Below are 25,086 nucleotides of genomic sequence, written 5' to 3' on the forward strand. Positions count from 1 at the left end.
GTAGCTCGAAATGAATTATTACAGTATTTATTTAATTCTAATGTGTGCCTTTTTCCAAAAAAATTCGTCCGAAAATCACTTGGGCGGTGCAAACCAATACTGTATTCGCAACAGCCTATGTAGAGTCAGCTTAGCCAGTGTCATCGCGATTGCCATCACAAGAAAAGGCCCATGGGTGGTAACAAAACGAGTACTCGTGTAGCATAACGATAACGCGCCGCTTTCAGTCTCATTACGAAACACACTGAAATGATAAGTTATTTTACATGTTCAGACAGCTGAAACAAGTTGCGTCAAGTTTTCTCAAGTAGGAGACTAATCCCGTTTGAAATTGTTGCAGGGCCGTGATACAGCATATCAAATGCATTTTAGGCCATATGGAGGATGAGATGTTGTGGTTCTTCATTACACATCAAGAAAGTGCTGCCTGAATGATGACCATGGCCATTTAAGTAAATCAATTTCCGTTCTGTGAAGGTAAAATTCACTGGTGTTGTCTTGTTGCCAAAATCAAATGCATGCTTATTATTATATTTTTAATTTGTTTAGCAGTGGCCAAGGCGAGCAGCTGCGCCACTTGTCCGAATGGCCATAAAAGGACACAAACTTCAGGTTGTGCTACAGTATTGCAGTCATGTCACCCGTGTGTGCTCTAAGTGATACCCCGTGCTGCTGTCAGCGAGCATTTAGTTTCTGCACCCATCTTGCACCTCCATGCTACTCGTTCACATTTATTCGATCATTCATCAAGATCATGCAATAGTCTACGGTATGCAATACCGTAGACGTCTTGCTGCTGTCATCACGCACACACAACTGTACTGGCATCTCAACTAATACTGGATTTACACAAACATATTGGTCAACCTGGTAAAGCCTTTATGGAACCCCAAACAATACTGCATAGCCAGCTGCCTGCCCATGAGATTATCACAGTGTGTGGGATCAACACAATTTTTTTACCCTCTTTCAATACACAACCACTACCATCCCATGCAAATAATCACTGCATAGCATCACGTGACACATGGACTGCATTTGATGTGCCAAATGTCATTAGTATCAAAACAAACTCAAGCAGCAAATTTACCACAGGAAAAGAGTACTAATTACATTCCGAATAAAACATTCTCGAGGTTGATTTCATGAAACCTGACAAATCTTCAAGCGGAAAGAGATGTGCAGATACAGTGAACCATTATAACGAATTGAACGAGATGTCGAAAAAATACAGATAAGCAGTACTTTGATAAAAGCAACTACTCCATAAAAGCTAAAAAAGTAGAGCAGAAATAGCACAACTCCATGAAAGTCTAATACGGGTGTCACACAGCGGCGCGCATTTTACATCGTGATTGGGCCAGATCAGGATCAAATTTCTTGGTCGCGACTGGCTCCATAGCGTCAATCTGCGGGAGCGAGCCAATAGTCCTAGTTAGGGCGACTTTGGGCACACCGGGCATGGGGAAGGCGGCACAGAGTAACATTCGTCGGTTCCATTGCACTCTACTTTCACAGCGGCACGGCCACCACGGTAGCACCGCCAGCCATCGCTGATAAGGTGTGGGTGCAGCCAACGGAGAGGGTCGCTTGCTCGACCAGAATAAAGCTAAAGGTAGCGCCATTCCTTTATATGGCCGCTCGAGCCAGCGAGCAAGGGCAGGTGAGGAGTTCCGGGGCTTATTCGCGTCTTGCTGTTGGTGAATTGGAGTTGTGTGGTTGCACTCACGCCATTTCGCGGAAACAAGCGCACGATTGTCCATGCTGCGGGCCACTCTTGGTTTTTTGTTTTGATTTGTGTCAGCACCATGACAGTTGCTCTTGATTGTGATGCACAGCACCGAAATCAGTGACTGTGGATCCAGCGATCGCAACAATTGGTGTGCTGTGCAACACGATCAAAAAGAATGGAAAGGAGAGTGAAAGGGTTGGGCGTGCGGCGAGAAAGAGGCCATGAGCGCCACCGTGAGTGCACACCCGCTCACTGCAGATAACAGCACGGAGGAAAAGAATGCGCAGGCTTTGCGATGGCATAGCTGGCAACGGAGAGGGTTGCTCGCTCGCCCAGTGCGGAACGCTTCGCTCAATGTGAAAGGCACTGAGTGCCACCATGAGTGCATAGATGCCCCTTGACAGTTTGCTTTAAGTAGAGAAGCTTATCGGTATGCTTCGAGCAATCCGGTTAAAGGTACGTGTGCTTGGGTCGGGACTGGGATAAATTTCGATTGCAGTGATAATTCGAGTATAGTGGCTTTGTCATAACTATCTGGTTTACTGTATCTTGTTACGTCTCAACCTGGGCCAGCGTATAACGACGTTTCCCACAAGGCAGCCCATTTCATCAGCGTCGCCCAGACAGCGACAGTGCTCGACACCGACGGTGAAGGGCAGACAAGCGTCCCAAATCGGCACTGCACCTCCTTTGGGTGTTGCCTCGAGGCAGCCCCTTTCATCAGCGTCGCCCAGACGGAGCTACCGCCCGAAACCGACCATGACGAGTTGACCGGATTGAGGCGAGAGGTCAACTTCGAGGAATTTTACTACAGTGAGAACGACAACGATCTCTAGATGACCACACAGTGGCAGCAAAGGCGAGGGCGAGGATGCGACAGTACAGACGGTGTTGGGTGAACAATACAACCCCTCTGATTGGCCGCACCAAGGTCAGCAGATCCCCGAGTCGAGTCTCCTAGGGAAGACCAAGGAATTAAAAGCGGAGACCGGTGGTGCAGGGCAGGAGGTGTTGACGTGACCTGATACGAACTCAGACGTTGAATATGCTCCTGATGGAGTGGGCTTCCGTACCAGGGGCCAGTGTCAATAATGTAAATTAAACCATTTTCCTATTTCCTACTACTGGATGTACTCATCGATGGGCTTGGTGGATTCCTTGCCCAAACGCCACCTCGAGCTGCAACAATCTCTAAGACAGAAAGTTTGACTGTCACTGGCTACTTGGCAGATCAAGAAGCAACTATGGCTGGAAGCACTTAGTCAAGTGCCACATTTGACAGTGCAGTCAGCCCAGCATTTAGTATAGCAGCACAGCATCTGCTACTGTGCAAAACTGTTGTAAAATATGTTTGCAGAAACTTCTTGGTACTTCCTGGTGTTATTCTCTGCAACTCTAGTGCTGCATCTGTCCTCCCACAAACAGCACTGTTGTTGGCCAGTGGATTCCAATTCCAGAAACCAAGAAGCTAACCATCTTGCTTCAGTTCCTACTGATTGTCACTGATGCACTAAAGCTCCATGCAACCTTAACTAATTGCGTGGCATGTTCCCCGAAAGCATCCTGATCCACAATGTGTTGGTCCTGGATCACACTTATCAAGTTCATGGCCACAGCCCATGCAACCTTAACTAATTGCGTGGCATGTTCCCCGAAAGCATCCTGATCCACAATGTGTTGGTCCTGGATCACACTTATCAAGTTCATGGCCACAGCCCATGCAAGGTCTTTGCTACAAAAGCTTCCAGTCTAGTGTGCAAGTTGCTGAACAGCCGTACTTGCAACTTGTAGGGGATACGCACAGATTTCAACATATTCAGCTTACCGTGGCTGTAAAACAGCACATGAACAACAAACGCCATGCAATGGTCTTTCGTGACTAACCTTTAGACATCGCTCTTTTCGAGTGCATGTGCCTCCAGCCAGGACAAAGTGCACAATGTTTTCTTAAGGCATGTAGGCTCGACTGTCGTCTATGAGACTAATTTTATTATTGCGATAGCAATTATATGGACACTTCAACCGGATTTCTGCCGTCGGCGTCGTCGTCGCCGTGAGGTTCCCTATAGATAAAATCTTCGCCGCGCGCCGTATGCCCGAGCGGAAGCGTGCGGGGACGCGCGTTATCACGGAGAGCGAACGCACTCATCTCCCACGCGCAAGCAAGGAAGCAGGAAGCCAGCGCCGGAGGGAGCGAGGGGGAGGGGGGGCGCACTTCTACTCTGCCAACAACCGCGTTCGTCGCTCGTCCGCACCGTCTCTTACCTCCACACGGCTCTGACCTTTATGCGCCGTGCATTCGCCGCTCAGTTTCCGTTGAAGCGATAGACCGCACGTACCTTCGCCCGCTGCGGCGTATGCTTGCTGCCAGCGTTTTGACAGTCGTTGTCTGCAGTCATTCAGTGTGATCTATTCGTGTTTGTTTGTGCGCGCTCACACCACGCTTGTTCATTCAGTTAGTAATAGTCGGGCCACATTTTCCAACGCACGCTACACATGCAATGCTGCCCGGATCGCCAGTGCAGCGCTACAGGTGTGTCCCTTCGCACGCGCTGCCCACGGGAAGCGCTTCTCATCAACACCACCGTTTCACACGCGCCTTCTCGTGGTCATCGAGTCTCTCTTCATGTCGGTCTACTTACGCCGCAGCACACCTGCTTACTTAATCAGCTCATGTTTACTACAATTCATATTGCTACCAAAGCCGCTCACCTTACTTCGTATGACATTGCTGTGTTGCTATCGCATTCATTGCTTCGCCCTTAGGGCGAAACTGTGACATTTTTTTTTATTTCTTTCATTTGACAATGTTTCAGGTTGTATGCCGCTGTGCTAAGTCCAATTTTTGCTACTGTAGGTATTGGTACCATTCCAGAGAAAATTGCCAGTGCGACTATAAAAGCAGCGATTAACAGTGGTATAACAAGGAATGTAGCTCAAGCCTATGCTTTAACAAGGAGACTGGTCTTCGTCAGAGCAACAACTGTCTTCCTTCGCAGCATTTTTATGAATGCATAGCTCATTCTCCCTCACCTTCAAAAGGGGAGAGTGGGAAGAAGGGCTATGCTAAGGCAAGCATTTTGCAGTGAACGTACAGCGCTGCCAGCTGTCCCCTTCTCCAAAAACTGCTGTTGCCTCTATGTAAAACGGGCACATTCAGTTTTTCTCCCATGACTGCTCGAACAGAACCTCACTGTATTAAGCTGTCCTGGACATCAAGTCGGCAAGAGAGTTTGGTGCTGTATCGACTAAAGTGTCTTCGCTATTAACCTTAGCAAACAAACAGCACAGAGGAAACAGAATTCGCACTGCCGAAAGAAGCCAAGGGCATCGATAAAGAACCCCCTGGAAGAATTTATTCACGACCAATATATCTGGAAAAAAAAAAATAGAACCCGAGTATCCACAATATTTCCTGTTTGGTCCCAATGGTTTGGTCATGCACGAGCAGTCCAATACCTTAGTGAACTACAGTCGAACCCAAATACATTGAACCCACATATAACAAATTATTGTGTATAACAAACAGCAGTAAAATGCCCTTGAACATTTTAGTATAAAATTTTTATTTTATATATCGAATTACCTATATATCGAACTTTTTTGTGATTCCCCTTCAGATTCGAGTTATCCGGGTTCGACTGCACTGCAGCATCACAATGATGCACTGCCGAAAAACCACAATGCAGTTAGCCCTCTACACACCATGCAAAGTTGCCTGAGGCGAGACGAAGCAGCGAGCACTGGTGTGCCTTCAGAACTTGTGTGCAAGCACTACAAGCATGGAGCAATCATTATGCAGCATGTGTTCCATTTTGAATGTACTCTAGAGAAATCAGGACAGCTAAGGTGAAAGGGCAATGGGTACTTACAAATGACTTATTCATGGCCCTTCTGACTTCATCGGAGCCTTCAGCATAAATTCTTTGAAAAAGGGCATTCAGTGCTGCATCGCCCTCTTCTTTATCATTTTCAGTCTCCTTGACAATGCTGTCCCAGTTCTTGGTTTTGAAGACTGATGGTACCTTTTCAATACCTGTGGCCTCCGGAACTGCACAAGAATGTTAGAACAATGGTAAGAGACTCATTGGTGCTGATGGGTCAAGGCTCTATACAAGGTTAAAGCTATAACGAATACAGTGCTAAAATATCTATTTAATATTTGGCTGCAAGGGCCCCATGGACTGCTTTTATTGTGCAAATTACAACACTACAGAATGCAGACTACCAGTGTAACTAAGGCACGCAACACAAACTAATGTCATCATTGTCATTGCATTCAATGTTCTGAATGCATAAGCTGTTTGTACACATATACTTGGTTGACACTGTAATTTGCTCTTTGTTATACACAGTCCATCAAAATTAAATTTTCCTTTTAATCTCAATCTCAAATAGTGATGGGCCATAGGTTAATTTTGACCCTTTGTAGTTGGTGCATCTGTAGTTCTTAAACAAGGTCAGCATCAGGATGACATTAGTATCCAGAAAGAAATATTGGGTTATACAGGCCGATATCTTTGCAAGAGCGTGCGACTTCTACACTGGCCTAAAGAATGGAATGGATGCATCATAAGAACCATCATTACCATGAACTGGTGAACGTTTTACACGGCTGATAAAACTACAAAGTCATCTAACACTTTGCTATTGCTATCTATGCTTAAAATTTTGAGCGAAACTGCAACTTTTAATTTTTTTTTATCATCCAGTGGTGCAACAGCCAAAATAGGATTTGGAGCAATTTTTGGAGCAGGAAAATCCAAATTTGGAGCAGGTTACGGAAAAAAAAAAGTTTTGGAGCACTAAATCCCAAATTTGGAGCAGTTTCACAAAGAACGCTTACTCATAAAACACCATAAAATTTACCCCGCATAATAAACGCAGCCCCAACTTTGCATTGGATTTCTGAAAAAAAAAAAAAATAGTGCGTCCATTACGCAAGTATATACGGTAATTCACATTAGCAGCGTAGGTGAGGGCAGGGGCGCGATGCTCCTGCCCGTTGTTCGGACCTCGCGTTCAGTTTCGCCGCGCACGGCTGACCTAGGCTGTGCCCGGCGAAATAGAACGCGCGCTGCAAACAACGACCTCGATCGCGCCTCAGCAGTGCACTGCACGCAACTTTTCCCGCCAAACACGTGGAAAGTACACATGCATTTTTTTCGCGAGTGGTTCCCTTTCGTTTTTTTTTTTGTTTTCTGACGATATGTCGCGACGTTCCGGCGGTAGTCGAAACATGCAGCGACTGCTTGACAATCTTGGCGTTTCAGCGGTATACAGAGACAATCGGCACCGTTTCATACCGCAGTGTCTGTTGCCGCATGGAACCGAACCCTTACTAGTTTTGTGCATTGCGTCGCCTACAAAGCTTACGCCATCTCAGTGCCAGGTGGCTTGCTGTACCGTACAAGTGAGTTTCCCGTGGAGTATTCGCATCCGCTCCGCTCGTGACCGCGTGCACAGATACGGCGAGGATCTTGTTGAGTCAACGCGGCAATGGCGAACTGCTTTCGTTACTGCAAGCAACGCGCACTCCGCGTCTCCGCGAGATTTTACTGCATATACAACACGCCGCACTGCAACCAGCAGTGAAAATATTCTTCGGCGCCCACCATCAAACACGCCAACGTCTCCTCTGGGCACTTTGGATCTCGTCTGTGCTACTGGTACTGTAATGGTGTGTCAAGCTACAAGTTGCTAACGCGGCCTTTATTTCCCGCTAAAACTAGCGTAACCGAGTAATTTCGCGGCCGGTCGGGCTTTTTGGTGCAGCGTTGCGCAAAAATACGAAATTGTATCAAAATGGCTTAATTGGCGCAGCTGTTACACCTCTGATCATCCATATTATCTCCCATCCTTTTGATCATTATCAGCTCAGACATTACGGCTAGAATTGGCTTCACAGCATGTGAAGCGGTGGCATCCAAGCAAATAAGTGTAAAAGAATGGAAAAAGAAGTGGGTCATTAAAGAACATAACCCCTCTAATGCGCACAACAGCCTTTCGAAGGCTGTCCAGGAGGTGGAGAGAAAACTGAGGGAATACTAGAGTGGCACATGCGCAGGAGAAAGTGCATTACAGAGGAGCACGATTCAATGCCATTGAGGTTTGACTATAACCAAAACATTTTTCAAAGGCTACCCATGAGCAAAATATGTAGACCAAGCAGCCACGCATACATTAGAATCGAAGCATGCGTCCAGGATATTTGCACCATTTAAATTTATGAATGTGGAAAGGTTAGCATTTGAGGACCCGCGGTCTTCCCATGAAGCAAAGGGACACAAAAAATTATATACAGAAAAGCAAGTCGTGACTAATTTTTGAGACCTGCTAGATTATTCAAGCACTACACTAAAGTAGAACGGTGACCGAAATTGAATGAATGTGTGTGGTTTAGTGGCGCAAGGGCCAGGTATGGTCAAAGAGCGCCATGCCAGTGTTAGTTCGCAGTGAAGTGATGAATTCTGAAAAGTAGATGTGACGGGGCTGTAAAGGGGCCTAAAATAGTCGCTGTAAAGTGCTTAAAATCAATAAGTAAGATAATGGCAATGACTAGTGACGTGTACTATGAACATAAAAAAAAGCATCACTAAAGAATGATATCATATACAAAATATGTAAGATAAAAATTGGCAAGAAGCACTTCTACCTGAACAGAGCCCTTGAAACACAAGGGCCTGGAGGTATGTGCTATACAGTACTATCACAGCGGCATTCTCTGGAGAGAGGATGCGCTACGAATGTATTGGGCTAATAACATGTAAAACAACTTCATTCAAGAAATCGACGACTGCTTTGGCATTAAAAAGCGATTCTTCACCCAGAAACAATGGGATGAAGAGGGACATGATATCAGTACGCGTGCGGAAAATATTTCTCTGTTTCGGCTTTCAGACACCCCAGAAGGACGTGGAGGACGGTGAGCCTCTCACCACATCTACCACAGGCTGAGGGGGGGGGGGGGGGGGCCTTAAAGGTCCGAACACCTGGCATCGGCTCAACCCTCAGGATCCCCCTTTCCACAGACACGGCTCAGCCACGCACGGCTACACGCGGGAAGGTCCAAACCTTATGTGCTCGGGTACGTGGTGTCGCAACACACCAAACGCCTGCTGACGCAGGTGCCCCTGCGGGGGTGACCGAAATTTCGGACATCGTACAGTGCCTTGTTTGATTTTTCACTGATTCACGTACACGATCCAAGTTGCTACCATTAGAGTGCTGCATGTCACTCATGCCTTTATTTACGGTGTTGAGATAGTTCCTCCGCTTTTCCGAGTGCTGTACAACCACTGCAAAGCACTTTGTTAACTTGGCCCCAAACCACAACTTTGGTTGCTGGCTACTGACGAGGAAACGCTGTTAGGCCTAGCCAGCGAAGGTGTAGGTGACATGCCGTCGCAGGAAGTTTGTCCTAGGTATGTTCGTACCCATAGACAATTAAAAAGAGATCACACTCAGACTGAACTGCGGGCAGTGCACTTGAGTTTGGGCTTGCGAAGAATCAGCCGCGGTAACTACTACGAACACTTGCCAAGTTTGCACGTGCCCGTACTGGTAGGAACGGAGGAAGCTTGTGTGAAGACTAAGCCTGCACTGAATTTGCAGAACACAGTTAAAACTGACAGCGTCACTAAGTCATGTGTGCGATATCTGCAGTTCACTGTCTGCATTGAGACAAGCAAACGCTGAACGCACCTACGGACTAGACCATCACAAAATTTCGAATAGGTATGTTTAATAAAGCACAGCATACAGCAAATTCTGGAAATAATTCTTCCATCATGTTGGAGTCTTAAAACACCATTTACTTTTTGCACACAAACAGCCAAAAAGCGACAACATGCATGCGTTTTGTGCAGGAGCAAAGGCGTCTCAGTAGCCTAGGTGGTCTAGGCAACCCACGCGCACATACACACAATGCGCTGCCGCCTCAGTCACTCCACTGACATTTATTTTGGTGGTTTCCTGTATGTTATGTTCTCCCAGCTCTTACTTTTCTTCTATGATACCTTGAAAAATATATCAACGGGATTCTACTATGCTGTGTATTGAATGTTTATGACGTGCTGAATAAACAAAAGAATAACAGACGAAACACTTGCCAATCTAATAATCTAATCAAATAAACACTTGCCAGAAAACATCATGGGAGCAGGAACATCAGGTGCACTGCTGTCGAACTCTAAGCTTGTCCACTTGATACCTTCTCGCTTCTTAGCCTTGATTTCGATCTGCATTCAAAATTGGCATACGTTAAGGGGCAAATAGGGCAGCAGATCGCAAAAAAAATTTCGGGAAATCATTCGTTTTGGCATCTACAATGTCTAATGTACACTGTATGAAAGCAATTCAGCTGAAAATGCACTCTGAATGCCCGGGAAAAAAAAAGAAAAGTCATTTTATTAGTACAAACAGCAAAAAAGGAGCTCAAAATTGTACAAGAACACCAAACTTTGCCTAGTCACCTGTCTTTCCCACTGCAGAGCGCTGCAGTCTAGGTACCCCCACGTTGAGGACACCCACGTTTGGCTTACATTCAGCACGTCGTAGGCACCAAAATCGGAAGTCAGTGGTGTCTAAGTTAACATCTTTGCGTGCCTCATAATCAGAACTGGTTTTGGTACGTAAAACGCCAGAAAGAAGAAGATACCTTAACATCCAAAATGAAATTTGAACTGCGCGCCATGGTGACATTTCGAAGGCGGAGCGTGGTGGCCACGCCCCACTCCGCCGTAGCCTTCGCAGTGCAAGGCATTAAAGAAGGAAGGGGGAGCACAGCAAAGGCAGTGTTTGATCGCCAATCGATAACTACGCTTCTGCTGAACACATTGAAGTACTTTTTGCAGCAAAGTATTTCTGAAATAACCTATTTGCACCTCAAATGTCTTTCTCCACTTCAATAAAAAGTGGTTCAGGGCCCCTTTAAGCAAAAGAAGTGAACTACCCTATAGCAAGGAAGAGTTGCCTCACCTTTGTGGAGTAGCATTTGTAAGTAGTCTGCTCTGCAATGATGGGGTGTGCAAGCTTCAGAGAAAGCTCATAATCATCTCCAGAAGGAAGCTTTGCCTTGAAAAAGATCTGCAGAAAACAGGAACCAGGTTCGCAAAGCCAAATAAGACCTCTTTGGATTAACATGCGATTAATGCAAGGTTAAAGGGACATTAAAGAGAAGCACTAATATCAGTTTAGACTTGTAAGGTATGCTTTCAAAACTATTTGTTAATTTTACATTTATGGGTTGATTCGTAAACAGAAAATTAACCTCAAAGTGCCATCTTTAACAGCGAAGCTTTTAAGGGCTCACTCTTCAAAGGTCGCGTCTGGCAACAGAAAAAAAAAAAAAATCATTGGCCGTATGCTGTATGTGCGAGTGAAAGAGCGCGAGGGCGAGGGACGCGCGTTTTCACAGGGAGCGAACGCACGGCGGAGCACAGACGCGACTTCCCAGTGGCAGGGGAACGGTGGGCGAGGAGGGCATCTTGGCACCCTATACTGTGCGTGTCACTCTCCCACTATGGCGCATGTGCGCACACCTGTCGGCCTCTGCCACCTGTGCCACCGACTCTCTCTGGGCTCTCGCCCGCCTCTCCCTAACAGTATCAACAACGGTGTTTAGCCGTTCCGTCACATAGCCAGCGTTTTGACAGCGGTTGCGTGCGGTCACACAAACGCGCACAACTGTTGACGGCAGCAGCATTTTGCCCGCGTTTGCACCGAACGCACGCGGCGTTGGTGACGTGTTTTGCTGTACACCCTATGGCGGTGCACTGTAGGCCATGGTGCACTGTGCGGTGCACTGTAGGCCAGTTTTGAAAGTGTTTCGTATTTGGGCCATTGTGGTGCCGGAAAAATTTTTGAAACTTGCGAAGTTCAGCCTGTGGCTCCCTTAAAGTACGATTTAGTTTGTCATCATACCGATAAAAAATTAAATATGCTGGAGCAGACATCAAAATCCTGGACATTTCAGCAATCTGGTGCAGGAGCTTCAAGGCGATGGCGCCACCTGCTTTCCATTCTTGCTTCTTTCCTGGCACAGCAGAAGCAAAACTTCTCTCATCAGTCTCCCTTTAAAAAGCATCTGACAAGGCTTCACAGGCCTACAACGATCACATAGCAATGCTGAGCACGCTACAAAAGAAAAAGAGGGAAATAATAACCTGGAGCTGTGGCAGAATAAACCAAGGCCATCACAGACCCCTTTATCTGCACTGCCACAAAGAGATGGCTCATGTCAATTAGAAATGCACCACGGTCTGGTTCTGACAGGTGCATCAACTTTTCTGGGTGTCCAAAGCTTATTGAAGTAAAAGAGTTCCCACCATATATTGGAAACTGACAGAAAGATTGAACAGGTGGCTTTTTTTCTGCTCATGCGCTAATGACATTGGAGATCTGCTTACAAGCACTAAGGGCACAGATACTGCTGCTACATAAGAATTCTAAGATGGCCATTTATTGACTTCAAAAACTTGACCCTTGCTCAGCCCATTCAGACTTTTTTTTTCTGGAACAATGAGAAAGCTTTACAGCTTCTGCTTTAATTCATGTACTCCAGCTGACATTGCTTATCTATGCCTCCAGACGTATTGAGCACTGAACACAAGGAGACAGATTGGAATTTTAACTAGCTTTTTCACTGCAGTCACCAATATGTGGTGACTTCAATATAGATTTGCTAAAGGATCAGTGCCATGAGTACTTGTTCCTCCTACAATCATTTAATCTTACAAATGTTATAACCGAACAAACACATTTCTCTGAAAATTCTTCCACACTTATTGATCACATGCTGTGCAGTCTTGATAGTAACGTAGAAGCTGGTGTTTATGATTTTGCAATTGCTGATCACCATGCGACTTTTCCTTTCATGCCACAATCGTACTTACATCATACTCGTAAAACAGAAGTTGCTCCCGAGATATCACACACGCATTAATTATTTGCAAGTATGCACCCTCTTGCAACACACTATGTTTGAAATGCTGTATAATGACGACGTGCAAGTAGAATGTGACAACATTTGCAGTATCACGAATGCAATAAAGCAGTCATCGTATAGGTGCACACGACGTAGGTATGATCACGCCATATGTCCTTGGATAACACAGCCTATTCTAGCACTACTGAAGAAAAAAAGATTACAATAAGGATGAATATTACAAGGCTCAATTTAGGTACTTCAGAAATCATTCAGTTGGGCTAATGCGTAAATCTAAAAGGACATATTATGCACGTCTGGTTGCCCGTTCCAATACAAAACAAACATGGCAAATAGGGAAGTGACAGAGCTCGATAACAAAAAGAAAATTCTCCCTGACAACTAGCCTTACAAGTGATTTTAATGACTACTTTGCCACGGTTGGTGAAAACATTACGAAACAATTTAGTGCTGCACGGCCCACCACTTACGTTGAAAGAAGTGAAAACAGATTTAGCGTTCAGGTCATACATAACAGAAGAGCTGGTGACGACTGCTATAAAAAATCTACAGCTGAACAAAGCAACAGGGATTGATGGTATACAGTAAAACCTCGTTAATTCGACCCTCGTTAATTCTGAAAATCGGTTAATTTCGACCCGTCCTCTGGTCCCGGCCGGCGTAGGCATTATTGAATGCAATCAATCTCTCGTTAACTCGCACTTATTTGGCCGCACATCGGTTAATTCGGACAACTTTCGGAGCTCGGCAAGCGAGGAGCAACGCAAAAGAGCAAGAACGCACTAGCATCCAACCGAAACGAAGCAGCGGAGTCCGCATCGCCGTAGTCATCAGCGGAAATCGTACGTGAATGACAGCAACACTGGAACGCTTCTAGCCTATCTGTGTCTTTAAAGGCTTTATTCTTGCATTTGCCGCCGCGCATAACATCGCATTGGCCATAGGCTTTCATAATTGCGTAGTTGTCATCCAAGATCGCGTCGATAGCGGCCGCTGTTCTCTCCGCAGCGGTTGCGCCAAACTAATTTCGTTTTTACTTGGTATGCGCGTCGGCCGCGTGCCTAAAAACCTGCATAGTCGCCATCGATGATAGCATAGTTAGCAACCGCGGTCTCGTCCGCAGTTGTTGCAGCGAATGGTAGTTTTGTTCAGACTTGGTGCGTGCGTCAGGCACATGCCTTCAGCACATCAAAGTCGCCGTTCATAATCGCGTCTATAGCGGCCACAGTTTTCTCCGCAATGGTTGCAGTAAACAGTTGTTTCGTTTTGACTCGGTGCAAAGCTGTCAAGGTTGAAGAGCACCGGCTACATCGCGATTATGTTTTTGCCAGCTCACTGGCGATTATGAGCTGGCGAAAACAATCGCTATGTGTGCGCGATAGTACAAAGCGTGTCGCAAATGAAGGCGCGCGCTGCGACTGTGCTGTGCGACCGTGCTGCGAAGGAAGTCGCAAGGCCTCGATCGCCGCTGCGAGAGCCAATGAGTCACGAGATGAGAATTTCAGCTTTCACTCTGCTTGTGTTCAAAATAACAGGAGTTCCTCACTTATTCACTAAACAAAAGTGCGTTGACGTAGTAAGCATTTGCTTATTGTTTTCTGGATACCCTCGATAATTCAACATTCGGTTAATTCGGACACTTTTTCCGAATTGACGAGGTTTTACTGTACAAGGTAGGGTACTAAAAGACAACCTCGATATTTTGAGTGCTCCACTTTGTCATTTATTTAACCATTCATTAAATGCGAATTCCTATCCAGATGTAGTAAAATGGCCAAAGTTGTACCAGTACACCCCCCCCCCCAAGAACGGGCAACCATAATATTCCCAGCAGCTACAGACCGATATCCGTATTGAGTATAGTAAACAATATCTTTGAAAAATTAATCACTCAACAACTGAAGGACTTCCTTAGCAAGAATAACATGATTTGCCCGGAACAGCATGGTTTCGTTCCATGGAAATCCACATCAACCAGCTGTGCTTACTTTATCTCAAATACTCAACTCTGCCCTCAACCATCAAAAGATTAAAAAGGCATTTGATACCATTTGTCACTCGGCACTCCTGAAAAAACTGAAGTGCTATGGTATTATTGATGGCACTCATGACTTTTCCAGTTATCTCACATCGCGAAAGCAGAAAGTACTCATTGACGGTTTTCTATCCGAATCTAGGAATGTCACATGTGGTGTACCGCAAGGATCTGTATTGGGTCCCATTTTATTTGCTCTATACAATAATGATTTGCCGTGAATTCTACAATCGTCTAAAGCATTAATGTATGCAGATGATATTGTAATTTTATTCCCAGGTAGTTCACTTAAAATCTTACAATATACAGTACAGACCCCTTATAACGTAACCACTTATAGTGCAGGACCGGATGTAGTGCGGTCTTTTCAGACTCCCGTTAATTTTCCCATAGCACTCCATGTATACACGTATCGCTTATAGTGCAGTTGCGGGAAACGAAATACCGGTTACAGCGCGGCTGCCTGGGAGTACGGAAGTCAGCGGCGACGGCGAACGCTCCCCTCAAACGGGCGCCCCAAGGAGTGCTCGAGGAAGAAAGACGAAGTGGAGGAGAAGGGCACGTGGTGCAAACGAACAGCCAATGAGGCTGAAACCAGAATCTTAGTGCGAGTCGTGAAATATCACGGCGCGCATAGCGAGCGAGGGCCACGAAACTGCCAACGCCGGCCAACGCTCACTTCACGATAATGGCAGTAAACAAAACTTCAGGGAGCGGGCGGCGCCAGCACAGCACGGCGAAGGGCGCACGCGGAGACCTTGGAATGTGAGGGAGGAGGGCGGCAGAGAAGCGGATTTCGCCTTAGCAACTGCGCCGCTTCGGTGGCTGCCCTCGCCCTCCCTCACTTTTGACTGTCACCGTGCGCGCACGCCGCCGTGCAGGTGCCGCCGCTCCAGCCGGCCCGGTGCCAGCTCCCCGAAGTTTCGTTTTCTGCCGTTATCGATAGCGGGCGTTTGCCGGCGTGGGCAGTTTCGTTGGCCGGCCTGGGACAGCGCCGCTGCTTCCCTCTGTGCTGTAGCCGCAGCATGCAAGGTCAACATGTCACTAGAAAGTAGAGGAAGCATAAAGGAGAAAGAAGGGTTCACTGCCATTTTCTATGCGTGGCTACGGTAGTGTGGCTGAGACGTCGGCACGTACACGCATGTTCCGGCGCAACGCAGAATCGGCGACCTTGTCATTTGAGAGAGAGTGAAATTCCCGCGCGTTTTTTTCTTTTTGTTCGCGCGTGACATTGAGGGGTCTCTCCTAAGCTTTACTCTATGGCGGTGCCGGAGCAATGCCGGTCGGAGGCGCCGCCGCGTGATTTGGTTCAAATTAATTAGATTCGACTGTAAATTGAATGCAAACGTTCTAGCCGCATTCCTCGACTGTCGCATAAGCGTGGCGGCTCGGTGTACATGTTTTGCATATGTGCGGGCCTTGAAAATTGTTGCTTTGGTTATAGTGCGGTACCGCTTATAGTGCGGATATTCGCGACTCCGGCGACTTACGTTAAAGCGGTCTACACTGTACTGTATCCAATGAACTACTAGCTGTTTCAATGCGGTTTCATGAAAATAAACTTTACTAAATGCCGATAAAACAAAATATGTTATTTTTCATTCATTAGTGGAAATTCTGAACTACATTTCAACTAGCATATCATTACACAATTGAACCATTGAATGTGTTCCGACTATTAAATATCTAGGCATTATATTTGACAGTAACCTTAACTGGAGAGACCAAATCAATACCGTTTGCAAAAAGTTGTCATTCAGCTGTTACACTCTCATACGAGCACATCAGTACTTTGATTAGACATTGCTGCGAACATAACATTTTAGCCTATTTCACTGCCATCCTTAGCTATTGTTGCGAGTCATGGGGCCAAACGTACATAACATACTCAGTTATTCTGATTACAAAAACTAGCTGTTTGTGCGATTACTTTCTCCTCGGTGCGTCATCCCTCTAACCCTCTATTTCAGAGGCTGCGTATTGACCCTTTTCCCGGCGCTCCTGTGGGCGCTGCCATGTTTGATCACGTGGTGACGCGTCCATTGCTTGCCTCAGCCGCCTCCGTTGCCTCCGTGTTTACAATGCAAGCGCGTGATGCCGGTGCAGCGCAGCAAACCTCCGTTTCGATGCAAATTGCAGACGTTGTGTGAACGAGACGAAGCTTTGGCCACAGCTTCAGAGAACATGTAAGTGCTTTAGAGCTCATTACGCCTTGTCCAAACGGCGCGAGCAGCGTATACGGTGCTTCTATTAAAAGCGAGTTAGAAATGTATTCCAAGCTGTCCACACTTTCCACGTATGTATTAAATCAGGATTAGTGTGCTCTTCGTTACTTATTGTGAAACGTTTTGAAGCAGCAGCTTGTCATGTTTCTGACTCGGTAAAGTTCCTTGGTTCCTCGGTGCAGCCACTATCTCATTTATTTTCAGCCTAATTGCTCGCGGGTGTGCTCTGCTGCGATAGATTTGTTCTTGTTGAGCACAAAGCTTGGAATGTAAATGTTCTGTACTTTGTGGTAGCTTGTAGCAAAGGCATATTATCGCTAGTCCCTCACTTACTCTGTGGACCGTCACGAAACATTCAGCTTCGAACATTCGTGTGCTGTTGGTGTAGACGCCGTCACTCATGCTTCGGCACATTGATTCAAGTGTGCGCCAATTCACTTATTCTTGATACGTTGGCGATAGGGTGGGCGTAAGTTTGTGTGCAAATAGGAGTGGATATGTGTAGATAACATGCGAGAAAGTTGCTATGCAAAAAAGTGGCGCTACTTGCTTTTGTAACGAGCGGTACTCACTCTTAAGTACCGACATTGCGGAGTTGAAGTCCTTTCTTTGGAGGTTAGCTATATAGCGCTGGCAGATGAATTTTTTTTTATCCTTGAGGAAAGCCGTGCATTGCGAAAGGCCAGCAACACAGGCCTGTAGCAGTAGCGACACAGGTTGATTCTATGCCTTAATATGCGAAGCACTAATTTTGCAGCCAACTATCGCCCATGTCTTCCCTTTATCGTTACACATTTTGCAGCATGAATTGGGCACAGTGCATTAGCGAACACCCAGTTGCATTTCCGACAGCGTCTCGCACAGTAGCAGGGCAGAAGCAGTAATAGTTTCGTATTCGTGCACATTTGCTGAGGCAACGTATGACGCGCCGCCGAAAGCGCCATCTCATTCCTCTAGAGCAAACTGCTCCGCGAAAAGGGACAATACTGCTGTTTACAGACATACGTAACTACAAGATTTCCTGCTTAGTAAATAAAATAATAAACAAAAACACACCTCTGCTGCGTACCATTTTCACGTTTCCATCGTTATACACACGGCATGCAAGCAACGGTAATCTTAATCTTCCTTTATGTTCGAATGTGTACAGCGAAAGATTAATTCAATTCTCTGGTGTTAAGCTGTGGAACAATTTGCCTCTTGAAATAAAACTCGCAAGAAATTTTGACATTACATGCAAATGCCACTTAACTTACCAAGCACGTTTTTGAGATTTTTATATTTAAAAAAAATTGTGTGTTATTTTTGTTCTTTTGTTCGTTTTTGGCGCAGTTCTGTAATTATATATAGTAGTTACTGCTTATGTATGATACTTTCGCTATTTTGTTTGTATAAGACTGCTCATTATTGCAATACATTTTTTGTATTGGACCCATCACTTGCCGCTTTAGTCTATGGGACCAAATACCTTTGTACGCACTTTTCATATTATTGTGTAATAAAATTGTCCTTTGATTTGATCCCTTTGATTTTTTCAAAATACTCTCGAACACTATTTACAGTGGTGACACTGATGAACTGAGATTTCGAGCAATTTTTGGAGCAGCAAAATCTTAATTTTTTTTTAATCTGGAGTAGTGCACCAAGACTGTCGAGAAGTTAATTAGTGACTCAGTAATTGATTATGGTGATCACACGATTCAGGACATCACCCACTATCATGCACATATGTTACAAAGAGAGCCTGTCCTTTACCATATAGAGAACTACCTGTATAGAGAACTAACACTTTCACTGAATACCTGGCAAATAAACAGTACACATGCCCTTAGGTAGCTTAGACTTCATAGGTAACAAGACTTGAAAAGCAACTTGCTGAATGTAAAATGCAGCATCACCATCAGTTAAGGCATCATCAGTCATTACCAGAGAGAAAGTTTACTTGCCGTTGTGTCTGTGAAGTCTGTCTTTATGTCCTCTGGTTTCTGGTTCTTGAGCAGTATTGTGATTGTGACGTGGCTCTCTGTTTGGTACCATTCGTGGCTGCAAAAAAGTTAAAGGAACCAATGAGCAATTTTTAAAAACTCCCAACGGTTTCTTTGATCCCTTTAATTTTTTTTACTGCAGAGGAAAGCGTACCCTCAAATGTACATTAATGGCCAGCAGTTTTAGACATTTTGTATGCTTTTCAATAAAATTTGATCCATGGACTGCAATTTCAGATGCATGTCACTGGTAACATTGATGCACAGATTAACGACTAAGAAAAAAGAATAGGGATAGTCGATCAAATTTTTCCTCGATTAACAATTAATCATTCATCGTTTTAACATTTAATCGCTTTCAATGCAAGGTTTTTCATCGATTATTTGATTAATCGAAAATTTTGCTGGGCATTCTAAAAACGTCACAGGCCTAAGCGGTACATGCAGCACAGTCACATCGTAAGCTGGTGGAGCGGCTCAAGAGTAGCTCCAATTTGGACACCACACACAACAGGGTCTTCGCGGCAGTCTGTTCGCCTCGTTTTGACGAGAACGATCTGAACTGTCCGCCTAGCGTCGACGGCGAGCTGCGGCTTGTAATGCTCTCTGCACAGCAGTCTGCCGAGCCCGATCAAGCCTTACAACTGCAACTTACATGTCGGGCACGGCGCGTTTGCAGGCACATTATTAACTAGATGGCGCCACCATACTGGCGGAGGCTCGGCAGCTCAGAAATGCGTTGATTGCGCGCCTCCTCTGAATCGTATATCGTCGTCTGCGCCTGCGCGCGCTGCATTTGCAGGCATCTTACCTAGATGGCGCCACCATACTGGCAGAGGCTCGGGTCGTCTGCCCCTGCATGCTTGCCTTATAGGGCATTTCCGCTGGCCGATAGCAAGTGCTTGCGTGGCTCAGTGGTAGAGTATGGGGCTCCCATGCAGCGGGCGCAAGTTCGATCCCGGCGGGAAATGCGTACTTTTTTCGCATTTCCAGTGATAGCGGTTACGCACGGCATACGCCGCCAGTGGCATCATCGCGCACCGAAACGGCTATTGGAATGAGCCTTTTTGTATGAACCTATTTTAATGCTTGAGAGGTGGAACCAAGTTAGAAATACAAGTGTATAAAGTTTGATAAAGAATAGTCTTTAATTTGTTAAAGACTAAATAGAGTTGGCATTAGTAGCCTATGAAAAGGTAAACATATATTATAAAATGGCACTTAAAGCACTATTAAATAAGATACATGGCACTAGTGAATCCCTGTACTGTACAGTTAAACAAGAAATAAGAAAAATGGCAAAAGTGTAAGGCAAATTCGAACTAAAATATAGAGAAATTGCAATACGCACAGAGGAAAAGAAAATCAGTGGTTTAGGATTTTAAGCCCCATGCTCTTTTCTACAGATCGTTGGAATGTCAATTGGCTGGGATGTTTGGGTGAAACCGACACCTTTGAATAGCCACTCTTTGAATGGCCACAAAACCAGCATGCGAGAATGGACACACGGAAGCTATAGATTTGTTGGAATCGACATGAACTCCGTAGCTGTCAGATATATGCTCTAAACCAGCGCAAATGCTGTGCCACGTCTTAAGGGGACTAGGAGTGACATGACGAAATCAACTGCATTTCTATAGCATACCATGGATTGCGAGGACATGTCAAGCCTCCGGCTTCGGGTAGCATAGGTGCATGTAGGGTAAGAGAGGGAAAACGCTCCGTGCGGCATCACTGGGGACTTGCAAAAAATTGGGAGGACACTTAAGCTTCGCTTTTAAGAGTGGAACGCGATAGCATTTAAAGATCCCCGACTGCTACTCTCATGGTTCCCGATGACTGCAGCTTTTGCAACCGTAATGGTTACAGGCAAACACTGGCGGCGAACGCTATGCACGTAGGTGAGCTTTCTGGTGGAAACGCAGCCTCTTGCGTGGGCCGGTCCCGGAGATAGTGCACAACCGCGCCGAAGAAATGACATTTTCAGGTTTCTGTATTTGTTTCGCACTTTTAATATTTCAGTCTGAGAAGATTTAACATAAAAGGGCATGCGCAGTGGGTGTTTTGTTTCATGACATTTGTTTGTGGATTGTCATTCTCAAAATTCCGAGGAATAGCTTTGCCAAGAATACAAGACAAGGTATGAGTAACATTAATGATAGAATGGTGTGGCACACCAAAATGTGGTTGGGGATGACTTTCTCGGCCGCGGGTGCCAATGCCGGCGCCGGATTTTCTACGACACGGGGCCCTAAACGCTATCGCATTAAAACAGTCGACAATCGCTCTACCACAGCCGCACAGCCACTGCTCTTGCTCTGCCATTCTAGAACGATTTCAAAATTTTCACGCCACTCCTGTCAAACTCTAGAAAACAATTGATCGAACATGTCTACTCCAATAAGTCGATTAAATGAAAGGTGGACATCGATGACGATTAATTGTTTTGCCAGATACCTTTAATCGATTAATCATTCATCAATATTACCAACACTACAACAGAAAGAAGCGTAATGTTCACAGCAGAATTCTAATGCCTGGGGCAACTGCAACCTTATTAGCCCCATTCACTACCCAACAAGCCACTACAACAACAAATAGTTAAACTTGGTTTTACACACCAAACACCCAATCTGATTATGAGGCACAGATGAATCTTGACAACCTGGGGTTATTTATTGCGCAATTTAAGTACACAAGCACTTTTTCATTTCATCCCCATTGAATGTGGCCCCTGTGGCCAGTATCAAATGAGCAACCTTGAACTCGACAGCTTACTACCATAGCAACTAAGCTGCCATGGCGGGCGCAATACTTAACAATGAAGTAAAAAAAAAACACATGATCCTTTCTTCTTGGTGACAATTGTGGTGAAAGCATTTAAGAGAGGGCGAGCAGAACTTTTTCTACAGCCCAGATGGTGCATAGATGAGGAAAAAAAAAAAAAAAAACGACAACACAAGCACCAACATGCAGTAACCTGCACGTTGTCACTACTCATGTTGAAAGGTGCTGATCATGTCAGTTTCCCTTGGCTGTTGTTGAAAGTCAGCACTTGTATTTTCGTTTTTCAATGTTCCAACTTATGTGCGCAACTTTCCGCAAAGCATAAGACAAACGGCCACCAAATCTTTTTTTGATGCAATAGTAAGTCAGAAGACTAATGGGGTTGCTCTTTCATATGTCGCGTGCCAGGGCCACACCACGACGGCTACATCTGTCTTTGATCATGCTTGTTATGCTTGGATGTGCATACAAGAGTTACGAGATAATCAAATTGTGCTTTACTTGGATGTGTACACAAGGTGAGTCGAGAGATGGTCACGTGATGATGTGCTCAGAAGTGAGCCACGAGAATAAAATGGGGGTGTTCTGGCACCCGAGTTCACAGCGTTTGGACTTCATTAGGAGCACGGCGGCCCATCACGACACAGACAACAATCATTAAGATTGAATGAAGAGGGATGAGAAAGGTAATATGACATAGAACCTATGGCCAAACTGGGAATGAGCACACATGAAAAAGGAGCCAGCAGATATCAATAGTGCACAGAAAGGCAGTCTCACTTAATGAAAGCTATTCGCAGAATAAGTGACTAGAGAGTGAATGAAAGCAAGGAAACTGCACAGGATGAGTGCTGAAAAACTTGACATTTCTAAAAAAAGAAAAAATTTAAGGAAAGAACGATTTGACAACAAATACTACAATGGGTCGGCCATGTCATAATTTTTATGTATACCTCCACTAGGTTAACAATACCAGTGAGATCGATGGCATACCAAATGATCAAATGAAAAATGCTAATTGGCAAAGCTTTCCTAGCTATAATTTTTTTTAATCCACAACCATTAAGATCTTACACCATAAAATGCTTGCTTCTGAATATGGATTGTTTAGAATGCTTTCTTGCACCAGTGGTTGTTAATTTGTATAAGTGGGTAAGTTGGCGATGTTAATTTACCTTTGAGTCTTCAATAAACCTTAAGTTGTTAGCACTCATCCATTGAAGTTCTCCTGTGTTCTAATTAAGGTAAGTCAATTAAGTTAATAACCAACAGTAAGTGTTTCTACCATATACAGATTGAACTTGCTTCTTTTTTATTAGGTAGTTGTACAATCCCTAACAATGGTAAAAGTCCTTTCTCAAATGCTCAACCAATTATGTCATGTGACAAAGCCAGAAGGTGGAAGCCACGTGACACCCAGAAGCCAGGGTGTAGCTGCAGGTGTGTTGACCAATACTTATCTATACTTCGCAAGAATTGGGGCATGGCAAACGAGTTCTGTGAAAATCAGTGAGGTGGAAGAAGCTTCATGAAAGGAAAAATTGTCATTTACCAGACCACCATGAAGCTTTAAAGAAGGGGAAAAAGAAGAAAAAGGCTTCTCAGAAAGAGTTGGTTGGTGATTTATTCATTGTCACTGCAATTTTTTAGCTTACTGTTTAGTTAAAATGGTAGAATGATCACGCTAGTAAACAATTGGTCCAAGGTTTGAACTTAAGTCCAGGACAAATTAAAAGCTTTCTTTTGAAGAAATCCATGTGGGATTTCCTTTGTAGCTTCACTCAACTGTCTGGTGGGTGACAATTTTTCCTTTAAAAAAAAGAAAAGCAAGAAACATGCGGCAGCAGTCACATGATTACTAAAGCGCTAATCAAATCATTGGTCAAAGCCAGATGGAAGCAGCACTTGGGTGTTTTGGAGCAGCTTTCAAAGCAGGAAAAATCTGGAGCAGGAATTTGCTTTCAGAGCAATGAGTTTCACTGTTTGGAGCAAGCAAACAATGATTTAAAGCAGAAACTTACTGCTCTGGAGCAAAGAGGAAGCTCTGCATGCTGCTAAAAAAAAAAAAAAAGGCACTGCATAAGTTTGTACTTTCTAAAAAATTGAATTCATCATGTTTTCTTCCTATGTTTAATTTTTATATATATAAGAGGATGATGATAAACACCAATTTAACCCTAATTTAAAGTTAATTCTGCATTTCCATAAAGACTATTCCCCCCAAGCTGTCCTTGGCTTCGTTATCCGTTTCATCTGCTGAATGTGTGTCCAAATGTCGAAACTATTTCCCTCCCGAGATACTTATCAACCTTCACTACGCATTTGTTCACCCTCACCTTAATTACTGCATAGCAGTCTGGGGTTGCACATACAAAACTAATTTGTCACCGGTCTTCATTATAGCACCCCACAATACGCATATTAAGAGTCAAGATTATTTAAAACCCTGAATATCCTCAACATTTACGATTTGGCAACATACAACATCGCCTCCGCCATGTATCAAATAGTCAATGAAAAACTAGCCTTGACAACAGTCTCGCTTCGCCCCTCACTTCACACTGTTGGGAACGTATCGCGCTTTCGTTTTTTATTACCCAAGGTAAATACTAATTACGGTCACTCTACACTGCAGTTTACAGGCACCTCAGTTTGGAATAGGCTTGATAGTAACCTAACCACTCTAAGAACATTGCGCACATTTCTTAACCAATTAAAGCACTCACTTCTTGACAATGCATAGCACTGCGCATGTTTGCACACATATTGCCTTTTTTTTCCCTCTGCTGATATTTTTTGACGATGTGAGGAAGAAAATTGTTAGAAAAATTTATTACATACGTGTCAAATATTTATGTACTACTGTATTTTCTTTTTTTTTTGCTTTTCTTTATTTGTAGTTATTTCAGCTGCTTTTGTTTTATGTGATTTCCGAGTATAAAATAACAGCTGCCATAGAAGTGCTTTTTCCTTTATAACAAGCGGTAGGGACCCTTTAACAAATTTGGCGAGTCCCAAAAGTGTGTACTTTCTAGTTGTATAGTTTACTTATATTAAATAAACTTTCAAACAATTATTCTGCTAAAGCGTTTCATCTGCTAAACTCATGTCCACAAGTTGAATATGTACACCCGCCAAATTCTTAATTGGGTGCGAGCACTGCATCCTCACGCGTTAATTATGCGTCAGGATAAGTTCATGCGTTTAAAGTGCATGCTTGTAAGTTGCAGCGTATGGTCTACTTGGCTGTTTTATTCACGGCGACTGGTCTGCCCCGCTGCAAGGCGCTGATGCACTCTCTGGTTGGAGCTTGGGCGATATATAAGAACTGGCTGCTGTACTATATCGACACTATATAGTACAACTGAAGTTAT

General features: G+C 44.6%; 1 protein-coding gene across 1 annotated transcript in view; it reads right to left on the minus strand.

Moving 5' to 3' along the window:
• The window catches only part of LOC119450252 (protein SGT1 homolog), a 33,765-nt gene that overhangs the window by 658 nt on the left and 8,021 nt on the right, over positions 1-25,086 (minus strand). The window contains exons 7-10 of the mRNA XM_037713640.2: positions 18,887-18,983; positions 10,712-10,819; positions 9,876-9,972; positions 5,605-5,783 (exon numbers count right to left, since the gene is read on the minus strand). Coding sequence (XP_037569568.1) covers positions 5,605-5,783; positions 9,876-9,972; positions 10,712-10,819; positions 18,887-18,983 — 481 coding nt within the window. The remainder of the gene's footprint in view (positions 1-5,604; positions 5,784-9,875; positions 9,973-10,711; positions 10,820-18,886; positions 18,984-25,086) is intronic.

This window comes from Dermacentor silvarum, chromosome 4 (genome assembly GCF_013339745.2).
Source record: "Dermacentor silvarum isolate Dsil-2018 chromosome 4, BIME_Dsil_1.4, whole genome shotgun sequence".
Classification (NCBI taxonomy): domain Eukaryota; kingdom Metazoa; phylum Arthropoda; class Arachnida; order Ixodida; family Ixodidae; genus Dermacentor; species Dermacentor silvarum.